This window comes from Mesoplodon densirostris, chromosome 7 (genome assembly GCF_025265405.1).
Source record: "Mesoplodon densirostris isolate mMesDen1 chromosome 7, mMesDen1 primary haplotype, whole genome shotgun sequence".
In the NCBI taxonomy this organism is placed as follows: domain Eukaryota; kingdom Metazoa; phylum Chordata; class Mammalia; order Artiodactyla; family Ziphiidae; genus Mesoplodon; species Mesoplodon densirostris.
In genome coordinates, this window is record NC_082667.1 from 5,125,066 (window position 1) to 5,140,231 (window position 15,166).

Genomic DNA, 15,166 nt, shown 5'->3' on the forward strand with positions numbered 1-15,166 from the left:
TGCCGGGCCCGGTGCGTCGACGCACCAGGTTCGCGCCACTTCCGCTTCCGGTGTCGGTCTAGGCCGCGGGAAGATGGCAGCGGCTGTGGTGGCCTCGGCACTGCCGGTCACCTTCGGGCGGCTGGTGTCTGCATGCAGCCGCAGTGTCCTGAGAGCGTCGGGGTCCGGAGAGGGTGAGACCTTCGCCGCGGGGTGAAGGGAGGAAGCGGGGCGCCCCGCCGTCCCGCCACAAGTGTATCTGTGTCCGACCGATGTTAATCGCTTTTTTTGATTCGGTGATTACAACGCGGACTTTAGAGTTGGGGAAACCTGGGTTCAGATCCTGGTTCCTTTAGTTAGTAGCTTAAATGCTGATGAAAGCTCCCCAACTTCCATATAGGCTGTATTTAACTGGGGGAACAAACTGAGGCTCAGAGTGGTTAGGTAACTTGCTTATGGTCACACAGCAGGGAAGTGGACTGAATCAGACAACTCGGTCCGGCTCCAAGGCCTGTGCTTTAACCATCACCCGCAGGCTGCGAGCCACTCTTTGAGCCTCATTTTCCTCATCTGGAAAATGGTGATGAATGTCCTTGCCTAATGGTAACCAATCCAGCAAAAGCAACAGCTGTATTTTAGGCGCTGGGTTGTCATGAGGCTCAAAAAGATTATGTTTGTCAGAAACACTATAAACCTCTGTCTGAAACGGTTGGAGTGTGTATCTGTGTGAGGGAATGTTTATGTGTGTTTTAGAATTGGGTCTGAATGTCTATTTGATGATAATAAATAATTGTTCCCTTTTTTAGGTGTGATAATGATGTTGTGGTTGTGTCTTTGTAAAGAATCTTTATCTTTCATAGCAATATATTGACAGTTGCTTTAATCACAGAGTTGGGCCAGAGGCACTGTGAATGAATCAAGCTTGGCCAAGAGTCGATAACTTTTGAGTCTAGGGAGAGATACAGGAGGACTCGCTCTTCTCTTTACTTTTGTATGCTTGTCATTTTCCATAATAAAACTTGGGTTTAAGCAGGCAGGGAAGTTTTTACAAAAGCAGTGGGACTTACTGCATTCTACCAACATAAAACCACCTCTAGAATGCTGTGTTCAATTCCAGACCCACTGTTTTCAGAGAGAAGCACAGATGAAGTGAACTGAGTAAAGAGAGGGTGACCAAAATGGTAAGGCAGGACCTTGAAGCGTGAGTGAAGGAAACAGGATGGACACTGGCACGGTCCTTAGGGAACTAAAGGATGATCCTGGGGCACCATTTGTTCCCAGTGGGGTCACTGCTAAGCTAAGACCATAGGCAAGGGAAGCAGATCAGGTGCAGAAACTTTGTGAGCTTTCAACGGTGGGATGGCTCTCAAGAGAGGCCAATCACAAGTTCCCAATCATGGAGTATTCCACAGGGGCTTCATTTGATGGCTTAGCAGAGTAGATTTCATTCATTTATTTGTATATTCACCATTTATCGAGCACCTATTACAGGTCAAACACTGGTCCAGGATAGCGAATACATCAGTTATAAACATAAAACAATAATCCCTGCTTTTATGGAGCTAGCATTCTGACGCAGGGGGAAGGGTTGTGCAGAGAGGCAATTTTTTAAGAAGAAGCAAATTACATAGTATGTTCGAAGCTGTTAAGACTCATGGAGAAAAATAAAGCACGAGTTGGGAAGAAAGGGTTCAATTTTAAATAGGATGGGTGGGGAAGTCCTCTCTACTGAGACGGTATTTGAGTGGAGACCCAAAGGAAATAGGGAATTAGCCTGGGGGCCACGTGGGGTGGGGGAGCGTCCGGGGCAAGAGCAGTCAAGGCATAGGCCCTTGTACTTGGCATCTTCCAGGAATAGCCAGGAGGCCAGAATGGCAGGTGTGCAGTGAACAAGGGGAAGCTCGTGAGGCATGGGCTCAGAGAGACAGATGGAATCGCACTGCCCACTGCCCTGTCGGCCACTATAAGGACTTCAGCTTTTTCTCTGAGTGAAATGGGGTGTTCTTGTAGAGTTTCGCAAAGTAGTGACGTGATCTGACCTCAGTTTTAACAGGATCCCTCTAGCTGCTGTGCAGAGAAGGAGGCTAGGGCGAGAGCAGGGTGTTAGTAATAATCCAGGCTTGGGTGACTGAACTGGTCAGAGCCTGGATCTCTCAAAGAGAGGCAAGGGGATTTGCTGATAGGTTGGCTGAGGGGTGTGAGAGAGAAGGGTCATAAATGACTGAGATTTGGGGCCTAGCAACTAGAAAGATGGAGTCGCCATTACGTGAGATGGGGAGGGGTGCGGGAGAAGCAGGCATGAGGGGCAGATCAGGAGCCTTTGTTAGGTTCTGAGACGCCTGTTAGACATGCAGGTGACGATGACAAAGAGACAGGTGTTTGTCGTGTCCGCCAGGCTGCAGGTGTAAACTTGGGAGTCACCAGTGTATAGGTGACACTTAAATTCATACAGTCACCAGAGGAACGGTCATAGGTAAAGAAGAGGTAAGATCCAATGTCTAAACCACAAGCACACCAAGATGGCAGAGGGGAAGAGAAACCAGCCCAGAAGACCAAGAATTGGGAACAACCGCTAATGAGTGAGCCTTAAAAGTGTGAATTTTATGGTTTATAAATTATAGCTCAATTGAAAAAATAAAACCAACAGTAGTTATTGAGAAACCTGTCCTCTGCTTTTTGCACTTAAGCACCAGGCATTTTATTTCTGAGTCCTTCTCAGTAGGCTGTGGGTACCTTTGTCGGTGTATTAGTTATCTACTGCTGTGTCCCAGATTACCCCCAAATCCAGCAGCTTAAGACACCTAACGTGTATTATGGTATGATGTCACACCATCGCTGACAGTCAGGATCCAGCAGCAGCTTAGCAGGTGCTTCTGGCTCCCAGTTTCTCATTAGATTCAAGTCAGGCTGTCAGCTGGGGCTGCAGAATCTGCTTTCCAGCTCCCTCCCTGGGCTGCTGGCAGGAGGCCCCTCCAGGGACTGCTCACAGCACAGCAGCCCCGCAGCAGAGATGAGAGAGGACGCCCAGGACAGCAGCTGCCCTTTTATAACTTAGTCTCGGAAGTGCCGTCCTGTCACTTCTGCCACATGCTGTTGGTCACAGAAACCAGCGCCCTGTCGGGGGACAACACACGGGTGAGAACGCCAGGAGGTGGGCTCATCGGGGCGTCCTGGAGGCCGCTCCCACACTGGGGCACCGAACAGGGCCTGAACTTAGTGGGCACTTGTGGTCAAGGTTAGCAGGTAGGTGATTTGGTTTTAGGCCCTTTTCAATGGTGTGATAAACACATCCTGATGCTTATGGTAATAACCAATAACCATAAGTGATGTTCTTTTAGTTTTGTTGGCCTAGATTTTTCTGTAGACATGTCGTGATGTGGTTTAAATCGGGTGCCAGTCACAATAGCGGCACTTGCACACTGAGCATCGTAAAGGGCAGTTTGTGTTTCGTATTAGTAACTACGTGTGTTTCTCTTATTCCCTCAGCTTCCCTGTGGTCTGCTTCTCGAAGGTTCAGTTCGCAGAGCGCTTCATTTCCACAAGGGTAATATCAAAATGTGGGTTTTGGTGACTCTCTTCCTTTCCTTTCTAAAGTCAAAACTTCAAACATTTGGGTTTTCAAGAATATTTAGTTTTCTTTTACCTTTTTTGACAGTATTTTTCTCAGACCCTTGACATAAAGAAATACAGACAGAACCTCAAGCACCCAAAGACAAAGGTGTTCTGGGCCTTGCACAGCTGTGTCTTTCTAGGCAAAAGCTTTTAACTCCTAATTGGGGATTTATTTCCAACTGGGAAGGTCGAATCACAGGATGGTTGTATCAGAATCTCTAGGAGGACCTTACGTAATTTGAAAGAGCATGTTCAGTGTTAAAGAAAAAACATAAAATTAATATAAACTACAGAAGGTAAATTTGACAAAATCATACTCAGGTACGAATACACAGGGTCCCGTCCCTGCCCCGCCCTGTCAGCCCGGGTCGCTGAGCAGGGTCACGCACTCTGAGCTTCATTCCTCTTCGGCAAAATGGAAGCAATATTAATCTCCGTCTTAGTGGGTTTTCATGAGAGTCGAGTGAATTTATGCATTTAAAGAACTTAGAAGGGAGCTTCCCTGCTGGCGCGGTGGTTAAGAATCCGCCTGCCAATGTAGGGGACACGGGTTCAATCCCTGGTCCGGGAAGGTCACACATGCCGTGGAGCAACTAAGCCCGTGCGCCACAACTGCTGAACCTGTGCTCTAGAGCCCGCGAGCCATAACTACTGAAGCCCGCATTCCTAGACCCCGTGCTCCTCAACAAGAGAAGCCCCCGCGATGAGAAGCCTGTGCACGGCAACGAAGAGTAGCCCCCGCTCGCCGCAACTAGAGAAAGCCCACGCATAGCAACGAAGACCCAATGCAGCCAAAAATAAAATAAATTTTTTTTAAAAAAAGAGCTTAGGGGGCCTCCCTGGTGGCGCAGTGGTTGAGAGTCCGCCTGCCGATGCAGGGGATACGGGTTCGTGCCCCGGTCTGGGAAGATCCCATATGCCGCGGAGCGGCTGGGCCCGTGAGCCATGGCCGCTGGGCCTGCGCGTCCGGAGCCTGTGCTCCGCAACGGGAGAGGCCACAACAGTGAGAGGCCCGCGTACGGCAAAAAAAAAAAAAAGAGCTTAGGGCTTCCCTGGTGGCGCAGTGGTTGAGAGTCCGCCTGCTGATGCAGGGGACACGGGTTTGTGCCCCAGTCCCAGTCCGGGAAGATCCCACATGCCGCGGAGCGGCTGGGCCCGTGAGCCATGGCCGCTGAGCTTGCGCGTCCAGAGCCTGTGCTCCGCAACGGGAGAGGCCACAGCAGTGAGAGGCCCGTGTACCGCAAAAAAAAAAAAAAAAATCTTAGAAAGACTTGTGGTTGCCGTGGGGGAGGGATGGATTGGGAATTTGGGATTAACAGATACAAAGTATTATACACAGAATGGATAAACGACAGGGTCCTACTGTAGAGCATAGGGAACTATATTCAATCTCCTGAGATAAACCATGACAGAAAAGAATATAAAAAAGAATGTCTGTATGTGTATAACTATCACTATGCTGTACAGCAGAAATTAACACAACCTTGTAAATCAACTGTACTTCAATACAAAAATTAGAAAAAAAAAGAGCTTAGAAGAGCGCCTGGCACGTAGTAAGCTCTCAGTGCAGCCGCCTGCGCTCCTGCAGCGGAGCTTCTCAGCAGGGGGGACGCAGGACCTGGTGTTTCCCTAAAGGAGCAGTGGGCACCCTGGGTGAGGGTGGAAGCAGAAACTCTAAGGGGCGTGAACTCGGCTGACTTCTGTGACCGCCGTGACTGGCCACTGCTGCCCCCAGTCCCTTCCCAGGTTTGTCCCTCGGTCCTCGGCTGGCTGCTGCCGGGCCGCCCGGGGCAGCTCAGACACGATGCGCAACTGGGGTGCACAGCTTCATTTGGGGGCCAGTGGACTCCGGCAGGGAGGGCGTTCGCTCACTTCACAGGTCTGTTCAGCACCTTCTGTGACAGTGACGGGGGCCCTGGGCCCTGCTCTGGAAGCGGCAGGGTCCCCAGTTTTCTGGGGTCTTCCGGCTGGTCTGAGAGTTAAATTGACATGAAACAGGTTAATGGGAGAAAAGTCAAACCAAAGTTTAATAACCTGTACACACAGGAGAGACCCAGGAGAAATGAGCCATTCGCCCAGATGGCCGAACCCCTCACCTTAAGTAGCACCTTCAGCTAAAGACAAAAGACGATGTTGAGGGCAGGGGTTTGAGACTTCAAAGGGGATGAAGGCAATTCACGTGGAGATGGAAAAGCAGATGTTTGGTGAATAAATGTTTGCTGGGCCTGCAGAGACAGTGGGACAGGAGCGGCCTCGGATCTCTGGGCCCCCGTGTTCCTCGCAGCCATCTCTGGTGATGCTGCGTCCCAGGACAGGCCCTCCATCTCGAGTCTTTCAGGAAGCTGCGCGCAGACCCAGGCCTGCCTGCCTCCTGCCAAAGTTTCTTCCTGCGTCTTTTGGGCCTTGATTGTTTTCGGCTTGAAGTAATCTGCACGCCTGAGAGACATTTTGGGGCGGGCAGGTTTTGCTCACCTACAGCTGCGGGGTCAGCTGTCCCGCCAGCCACACAAGCATCAGAGATGTGCTGGATCCTTGCCCTTCCTCGTGTGCTGAGCGCAGTCATTTCTCACACATCTTGAACTGTCTTTTCACGTGTGTGTGACCCACGTCTGTAAAATATTTTTACAGATACGTCCCTAAAACGTCACTGAGTTCACCACCTTGGCCAGAAGTTGTTGTGCCAGACCCCATCGAGGAGGCCAGACACCACGCAGGTAAGAGAGGCAGAAGCTAGGGGGTGGCGCCCCTGCTTCCACCACAGAGGGGGCCTCCTGGCCACGGAACAAGGACTTCACGTTTCCAGGTGCCCGAGACACGGCGCAGCGTGAAAGCTCAGGTTCGCTCAACACCAGAGTTCAAAACCCTCATTCGTTGAGCCAATCCTCCTAGGGCACCAAGGCACCAGCCGAGTTGCAGGCAGGTAATGCGGGTGGCGCAAGGGCCGGGGCCCAGCTCTGTCTCCCCGCTGTTGGTAGAAACGGGAGTTCAGGGAAGAGGAACAACGTGCCCGGTCATCGGTGGAAGCCGGCCCCAGCCCAGGTGTTCGAGAGGCCATCAGGGTGTCGGGAGGCATGTCAGACAGAATGCGTGTCGCCAGGAGGGCAGTGTGGCCACCACGCCCAGCACCGGGAGGGAGTGCAAGATCCTCAGTTTCCAAAAGCTGGAAGTCCATAGTAATGCGTGGAATCTTCCAGTTTTTAAACACTATTTCGGATGCTGTGCCCGAAAAGTAAAACTGCAGGCGAGGTTCCGGCCTCTTGGCCAGGTGCAGCCGAGGGCTTGACTCGGTTTCCAGGGCAGACACCGTGCTGTGCGCCCAGCCCCAGGCGAGGCCGGGAGGGTTGGGACGGGAGAGAATGGCCGGGCCTAAGGCGAGGTGGTGACCGTGGGAGCGGGCAGTGGGTGTGGGCGGACGCGAGCAGGAAGCATCCAGCGCCATGAGGGATAATTCTAGGTTTTCCTTGTCCACAAGAAGGCCTCTCTTCTCACTTGGCGAGGCCGCTGGCTCGTTGTTAATAACGACTGGGAATGAAACCAGGTGAGGGTTTCTCCACCGCAGGGTCAGAGAAACCAAGCCAGGCGCGCCGAGCGCTCAGGCCGGAGGATGGCAGGGGGATGGGGGCTTCTGTGCCGTCAGGGCACAATCGTCTGTAAGAGCCCCGTGTGCCCCGTGCGCCCCAGTGCCAGGTCCTGGGAGCAGCGGCTCACCCTGGCCCGCGGTGGGGAGAGCACAGAGGAGCTGCTGGCACGCGCCCTGCCGCCGCCGCTCCAGGGGTGCTCAGGGTCGCGGCTGCGGCGGGGCGGCGGGCACCCGGGTGAGGGTGAAGCTGTGACCCTGAGCGCCCTTCTCCCCACAGAGGTCGTGGAGAAGGTGAATGAGCTGATCGCCCGGGGCCACTATGGCAGGCTCTTCGCCGTGGTGCACTTTGCCAGCCACCAGTGGAAGGTGACCTCTGAAGACCTGATTCTAATTGAAAACAAGTTAGACGTGGCGTGTGGAGAGAGGATCCGGTTGGAGAAGGTGAGACTGTGGGTCAGCTTCAGCTCTGGGGACGCGGCAGGCTGGCCGGTGGGCACGGTGGGGTCAGGGGAGTGTGAGCAGAGCTGCTCCCTGAGGACGGCGCAACTCGGTAGGGCCCCTCCTTACAGGGAGACGATCAGCACGTTTCTCTAAGGAGAAGCGTGTGTCTGTCTCACGTCAGACAGAGAAGGGTTTGTCTCACGTCTCCTTAGTGTATTCTTAGAGGAGAATATCTGATCACAGGTACAGTGAAAATCCCAGTTAGGGATGTAAAGAGTTCTCAGGCCCAGATTTATAAAGAGAAAATGTTCCGTTTCGGCTCTAACACACCCCTGACGTTAGGCATGACAGCTGCCGCTGTGCTGAACAGTGAGCACTGGTTTAGAGGCATCTCGCAGGGCGCTGGTCATCTTCCGACCGTCCTGAACTGCTGCGTGGTGTGTCCTGCATGTTTAGCCAAGTGCTTCGGCCCTCCGCTTATGATTCTGTTTGCTGTGTTCGGGGGCCTATTTGGTTTTTGCCTATTCTACTTCTGTTCATAAAACTGTAGATAAAAAATGAGATTTCTGTCCCGGATCATTTTTTTAGGACGTGGTTAACTGTTGGTATGATGTGATATAAAATACGGTTTTCTTTATAATTTAAAACTCCGCCTTCCTTTGTGATTGTAGATTCTTTGCATATTTACACCCAGGGGAGCATTAAACTCTCCTTTCTCAGACAGTCTTCCCACAGCCTGTGATGCGAGCAGGACCACGGCTCAGGCTGAACCAGGGCGCTGTGTGGACGCCAGCAGCCAGCACAGTCCTTCTCCTCGGTCACCCCCGTGGCTCTGTCATGAGCTCATGAACAAGAGTACATTTACCTTTCACATCTAAAACAAGAGACTTCTGGAGTGTGTTTGTGAGGATTTCTAAAAAGCCATTATTTTGAAACATTTCACATTAACAAAAACATGGGAAGCTCCACCTAATGCAGGTGGTTTTTCATAACGTAGGAAACCCAGCAATAGAGAATGTGTCGGGCTGAGAGTGAGTCAAGCAAGGTTTCATTATTTGTCATCACCTAACATACATAGCCCACTGATGTTATTGTAAAATAGGCTTTGTCTTTAGACATTTAAGCTTAATGCGGTCAAGGTTTTTTCTTATCAGGAGAATTTCAGACAGTCTCCCAATGTCTAATGAGAACCCCACTGCACTTGGGTCGCAGAACTGTCTTCATCTGAGGCCACACTTAGCGTCACAGTTTCCCTCCAGTGAGAGAGGCTGCCTGGCCGTGCAGGATTTTGCAGTCATTAAAAGAATACCTTGGGGCTTCCCTGGTGGCGCAGTGGTTGAGAGTCCGCCTGCCGATGCAGGGGACACGGATTCGTGCCCCAGTCCAGGAAGATCCCACATGCCGCGGAGTGGCTGGGCCCGTGAGCCATGGCCGCTGAGCCTGTGCGTCCGGAGCCTGTGTTCCGCAACGGGAGAGGCCACAACAGTGAGAGGCCCGCGTACCGCAAAAAAAAAAAATTAAAAAAAAGAATACCTTGAACCTCAACCTTTGCAGTATCAGCAGGACTGTGAACTGTATAAAAGACACCACGGTCTGGTTTGTGCATTTTTTCCCCGTATGTATTATACTTCAATAAAAAGTTGTTATTTTTTTAAAAGCCACTGTTGCCATAGGAGGTTACCCGCTCACCCGGATGACCGAGTTCCACGTGTCCGGGTCTGACGGCGCGGGCATGTCCGCAGGCAGCCCGGCGCCCCTGCACACACAGCCACGCACCAGCTGGCGCCCCCTCTGTCCCAGGTTGAGGGAGTCGCTAGTTAGATAGCAGAGGAAGCCTACGTTTTGGTTTCGGGGAACCGACACCTTGCTTCCTTTCCAGCGTGCTCGGGTCACTGCCTGTTCTAGGGGCTTTGTGTTATTTGCTGGTAACACGCCTGTTTGATTCCAGGTCCTGCTGGTTGGGGCCGATGACTTCACGCTGCTCGGCAGACCCCTCCTCGGGTAACGTGCTCTCAGGTGCCGGCGGGGAGGCTGGGCAGAGGGGCTCCCGTCACACCCGCTGCAACCACCAAGCTCAACACGCGCACGCTTGTCACCGTGGGAGTGTAGCATCCCGCGTACAGAGCATCCAGGACAAATCGTTGACCTGTTACTCATTCATTGCAGTTTGGCCCTTTTAAGATTTGCTGTGGGACGACACTGTTCTTTGTTGTGCTTTTTGGTAGTTTTCACAGTGCCTGCAGGGAGGGCGTATGACATTGATAACTGGCAGAAAAGGAAGTTAAACTTTATTTAGATGTTCTCATGTAAAGCGCTAGTAAAACTGAAAAATAATCAGGAAGGGACATTACTGTTTGTTTTCCTCTCTTCCAGAAAGGATCTTGTTCAAGTAGAAGCCACAGTCATTGAAAAGACAGAATCGTGGCCAAAAATCAATATGAGATTCAAGAAAAGGAAAAACTACAAAAGGAAAAGAAGTAAGTTGGAGAAAGCGTGGCTGCTGCGTTCCCGTCCTCTGGGTGTTGCCCCGTGTCCTGCACTGGGCCACGTTGGACGAGGCCCTGCCCTCTGCCGGGCGCTCTTAGGGGTGCAGTGGCCCAGAGACCAGTGAGACCAGTGAGAGCTCTGCCCGCATCCTGGCTCTGCGGGGAGGGGCGGGTAGCAGTCGCTAACCACTCCGGGCCTTGTGGAGGGCGCGGCCCTGGGAGACGTCAGGGGCAGCTGGGTTCCTGCCGGAAAACCCAGAAGCAGGTCACGTGTCCACCATGGGGAATGGACGAGCAAACGGAGATTCCCTCAGTGGGATGTTGTCCAGTGCAGTGGACGGCCCACCTCCACACGGCAGGGACGATCTTAGACTATGTGAGGGTGAGGCCGAGTTGTGAAGCCCGGAGGTGGGCGCAGAGCTCAGCCTCGTGCTGCGGGGCACACGCTCGCGCCCGCACACGTTATGCACACACATAACGATGGCACCTTTTTAAAGGAAGAATGGTATGTGCAGAATCACGGGTGTGGCTGCCTCCGGAGGGGCGTGGGGCGGGGAAGGAAGGAGTCACAAATGCAGAGTGAGCGTGTGTTGGGGTGGACAGCACCTCAGCCAGGAAGGGAGGAAGCGGCGGCAGGAAGGGAGGAAGCGGCGGCGGGAAGGGCCGGCACCCGAGGGGGGTACTTCACAGCAGGGGCCTCCCCCAGGGGCGCAGGCAGGGCCTGGTGAGCGGGAGTGGAGAGGCCGCCGCACCCAGCGGCCTTGTGGTGACTTGTGGGAGTTGGCGGCTCAGCGTAGGGACAGGAGGGGAGCCTGTGCCCTGAGTGGGGGCAGGAGACCCCCTCTCCCTGCCCGGCCTCACAGAGCAGGGCTGAGATGAGAGTTCACGGAGGGGTCCCCCTCGGCCCTCACCCAGCCGTTGCTGCCCGCTTTCCGTGGCCTGGGCTCTGTCTCCCCCGTCTCCCTGACCCCACGCAACCTTTTGTTCCCATCCAGAGCCCCCTGCCATTGCCCAGTAAACCCACAAGCGGGAACAGAAAGGTCCCTGCAGAGGCCTCCACTGGAGGTCACAGCCCCTTGGGGCGGGACCCCCAGGCTGCCAGCATCTTGTCTCAGGAAGTGTGCAGTTGGCCCCCTGTATCCCCATCTGCCACACTCGCAGAGTCAGCCAGCCACGGATTGAACATTTGCAGGAGGGACTTCCCCGGCGGTCCAGTGGTTGACTCCGCTCTTCCAATGCAGGGGGCACAGGTTTGATCCCTGGCCAGGGAACTAAGATCCCACGTGCCAGGGAACTAAGAGCCCGCATGCCGCAGGGCCAAAAAAAAAAAAAAAGAAAAGAAAATTTGCAGGAAAAAAAATTCCAGAGAGTTCCAAAAAGCAAAACTTGAATTTGCTTCACCAAGTACTTACATAGGATCTATATTATACATTGTATTTACACCTGTTCATATGGCGTTTACAGTGTTTTAGGCCTCACATGTGACCTAGAGATGGTTTAGAGTATACGGGAGGGTGTGTGTAGGTTACATGCAGACACTAGGCCATCTTATTAAGGGGCTTGAGCATCCTTGGATGCCGGTGTCCTCGGGGGTCCTGGAACCCTTCCCCTGCAGATAACAAGGGATGATGTATGTCTCCCACAATCCTCGGTTACAAACGGTGAAACGTACCAGAGGTGGTAGCTTCAGCTTTACTAGAGTTGGGTCAGTAGGGAGCCTCTCCTGTACCCTCCGCCACCTCCAGTAGCCTCAGCGTAGCCAGAAGGGGTTCCCCCCCTACCCATGCAGGGCAGGGGTCTCTGGGCACGTGGGGAGGCCAGGCTGGGGGCCGCAGCAAGGGCGCCCCTTGCCTCCAGGCCCCGGGGCGTTGCAGCCCCCGTGGGGTCTGACGGCGCTCACGGAGTGAGTGGTGAGGCAGGTGGTCAGCGATGACCAAAAACCACGGCCTGTGGGACATCACTGGGTGGACAGTTCCGCCCAGCTGCGGGGTGGTGCTGGTGCAAGGCAGACCCTTGAGGAAAGAGCGGGCAGCGGCTGGGTCTCGCGGTAGCTGGTTGACAGCATCCAGATCTGTGTTCATGCCCGGGCCCTGCTCTGTCTTGCAGTTATCGTGAGTCCTCAGACCGTCCTCCGGATAAACACCATCAAGATTGCTCCATGTCTGTGCTGATCGTCCAGCTAATGTTTCTAGAAATATAAAAATAAATCCATTTTCCGAGGAGACCGGGTTTCTGTGTTCTGGTGCAGATAGCTGTGCTGTAAAAAGCCCAGTCCTGTTGTGGATTGTTTGAGGCTGAGCACCCTGACTGGGAGCTCACTCTCAGTAAGGGATAGCCTCCCTTATAGCTGGAGAGACAGGCATCCGGGGAGAGTTACAGGCGCGGCCCTCCCAGGGCTGGAGCCTGGATGCTTGTGTAAGAGACACACTGATATTACTGGCTGCCCTCCTCCGGGCACCACAGGGGCGTGATGTGGGGGACACGGCTGGGGCCCAGGAGCTGACGCCAGGAGAGACACGATCTGGATTCCACTCCTGGGCAAGATGTACAAAAACATGAGCAAATTCCCATCCCTTGGGTAATCCAATTACCTGTTTCTAGTGATTTGCTTTTCTAAGAAGCTGAGATGCAAACCAGGCATCTGGGTGCAGAGTCCGTGCCCTTGTCCTTCTGCTCCGCTGGGTCCAGCAGGGAAGGAGGGCCACAGTGCCCGAGGCGGGGGCACTATGTCCAAGGCCAGGGTGTGGCGGTGGGGCTGCAGAGCTGGGGCGGTGCAGCACGTTCTAGGAACTGGATGTGAAGTGACCGAGCAGAGGGGCTGGAGCAGTTTTGAACCTGATCCTGAAGGCAGCTTCCTGTCCCAGAAGGGTTGGGGGCAGCTGTCTGGGGCGGGTCAGGCCGGCAGCTGACCCCTGTGACAAGGGAGGGATCCCGAACCAGACTGGCCAGGGCTGGAGGGCAGGTGGAAGGACGTGGAGGTGGGGGTCGAGTGTAGGGAGCGGGGGGCTCCCAGATGGCCCAGGCCTCTGGTTCTGGGTCCTTCACAGAGGCCGGGCTTCCTCCAAGAGAATAGTTGGGGCTTTCAAGGGACACAATAAAACCCTTTATCAAACTGTGGTTAATAGTTTCTTCCAGAGTCCTATGACGGGAGAATGAGCAAGGCAGGCGGCACTGCACCAGGAGGCCTACCCCTCTCCTCCCTGCCCCCTTTCAGGTACCCAGTCACCCTCAGGGATGCTGGCTGGCCAGGCCCGTGGGGACACTCCCCCTCCTGCAGTGCCCTCCATGTACAGCAGGGGGCAGCAGTCCTGCTGGATGCAGAGATTCTGGATTCCGGCTGCTGGTTGCTGGCTGCAGTGCCCCTGGGGTGGGCGGCAGGGGTGGTGGGCCAACCTCAGAGCGTGGGTGCTCTCCCTCTGACACCGCTGCGTCAGGATCTGTGATAACTTTCCACGCTGTATCTCGTGCGGACTGCTCTGAGAGCCACGGCTCTGGATCCCGGGGCCTGGCTCTCTCCGGGTCCTCTCAGCCAGCCTAGGGCCTGCTCCTGTGGTCCTTTTTACCTGTGCAGGTAAGATGGGAATCACCTTCCACATCCTTCAACTTAGGCGCATCCATGTGCTTGAAATACAGAACAGATTCTGAAGTCGTCTGCTGTAGTCAGGCAGCACAGCTTACGTAGTTGGGGAGGGGGTGGGTGGCTCCGGACCCAGACTGACCTGGTGTGAACCCCAGACCCACCCCCCAAGGAGTCCTTGGGCACGTTATCTGGTCCCTGGGCCTCAACTTCCTCATCCCTCAAATGGGGGCGATACTAGTACCCACCCGCTGGACCACCGTGAGGATTCTGGGTGACAGCAACCACTCAGCCTAGTCAGCATTTGTGATCCTAGAAAGAGGCGGAGCCACCGTGTTCTGGGGAGCTGGTGACGTGCCCATAAAGCATTGCCATCGATGTCAAACTGGTGAAAGATGACTCCTTTTGAAAACTGGACTGGGCATCATTCACAACAGCCAGGAAGCAGAAATGGCTCGTGTCCATCCTGATGGATAAACAAATGTAGTCTACCCGTACAATGGACGTGTTTATTCAGCAATAAGAAAGGAATGGTTAGGCCTCCACGCTTCCACTGCAGGGGGCACAGGTTCGATCCCTGATTGGGGAACTAGGATCCTGCAAGCCGCCACAGCCAAAAAAAAGAAAGGAATGGCTCTGACCCTCGCTACAGCAGTGAGAGAAGCCAGACACGAAAGGACAAATATTGTATGATTCTACTTACGTGAAATACCCAGAATAGGCAGATTCATAGAGACGGAAAGTAGGTGAGAGGTCGTCAGGGGCTGGGGGAGGGGAAACAGAATTCTCACTTCCTGGGTACCCGGTTTCTGTTTGACGTCCTAAAAAAAGTCCGGAAGTGGATAGTGTGATGGTTCACAACATTGTCAATGTCATTAATGCCGATGAATTGTCAGTTAAAAGTGGTTAAGCTGGTAAATTGTATGTTATGTATATTTCACCACAACTTTTTAAACATAGGGAAAAACCCCACTAGGTTAATGAGTCACATCAGTTGACTGGGAAAAAAAGGCAAAACTTGGATTTCCGTGGCTGTCGTTGATGACTGTTCCCTCCCAGCTGTTCTTGGCCGGTGACTGGACACTGCAGCTGCAGGTCACCTGGGCTTGGCAGGGGGCTCCAGCCACACCACCCTCACCGCCTGTCACCTCGCTGCCTGCTGGGCCCTCCCAGGCCGGTGTCTCTGTTCCCTTTTCCACAGGAATACTTTGCTGCTCGGTCTGCAGTGGGGCCTTCACCCTGGCCTCCAAGCACCTGCTTGCCTCCCTGCCCCGCCTCACCCCATTAATCCAGACCCCAGCCCAGCGGGCACCACCTTGGCCTTGCCCGGCTCCCAAGCTCAGGCTGCCCCTCCATCCTCCGCCCAGTTCACTCCGCCAGACTGCAGGGCTAACCCTCTCAGGGCCAGGTGTGGCCCGAGACCCGAGTCTGCTCTCACCCCAAAACCTCCCAGCGGGTCCAGACAGATAGTGGGGGGGGAGCATGTAGGGG

General features: G+C 54.0%; 1 protein-coding gene across 1 annotated transcript; it reads left to right on the forward strand.

Annotated features, from left to right (window-relative positions):
• The first annotated feature begins 31 nt into the window (after window positions 1–31).
• Window positions 32–12,320, forward strand: MRPL21 (mitochondrial ribosomal protein L21). The gene is made up of 7 exons (XM_060103217.1): window positions 32–173; window positions 3,466–3,523; window positions 6,220–6,305; window positions 7,449–7,612; window positions 9,561–9,613; window positions 9,986–10,089; window positions 12,205–12,320. Exons 1-7 carry the CDS (start codon window positions 74–76, stop codon window positions 12,267–12,269), a joined length of 630 nt encoding a protein of 209 aa, XP_059959200.1. The 5' UTR covers window positions 32–73; the 3' UTR covers window positions 12,270–12,320.
• The last annotated feature ends 2,846 nt before the right edge of the window (window positions 12,321–15,166 follow it).

Bases quoted from the DNA above. Each gene is read 5' to 3' on its own strand.
- MRPL21 (XM_060103217.1), top strand. From the start codon at position 74: ATGGCAGCGGCTGTGGTGGCCTCGGCACTGCCGGTCACCTTCGGGCGG. The intron at 3,524-6,219 runs GTAATATCAAAA...ATATTTTTACAG, and splicing joins AGCGCTTCATTTCCACAAGG to ATACGTCCCTAAAACGTCAC. The intron at 9,614-9,985 runs GTAACGTGCTCT...CCTCTCTTCCAG, and splicing joins CTCGGCAGACCCCTCCTCGG to AAAGGATCTTGTTCAAGTAG.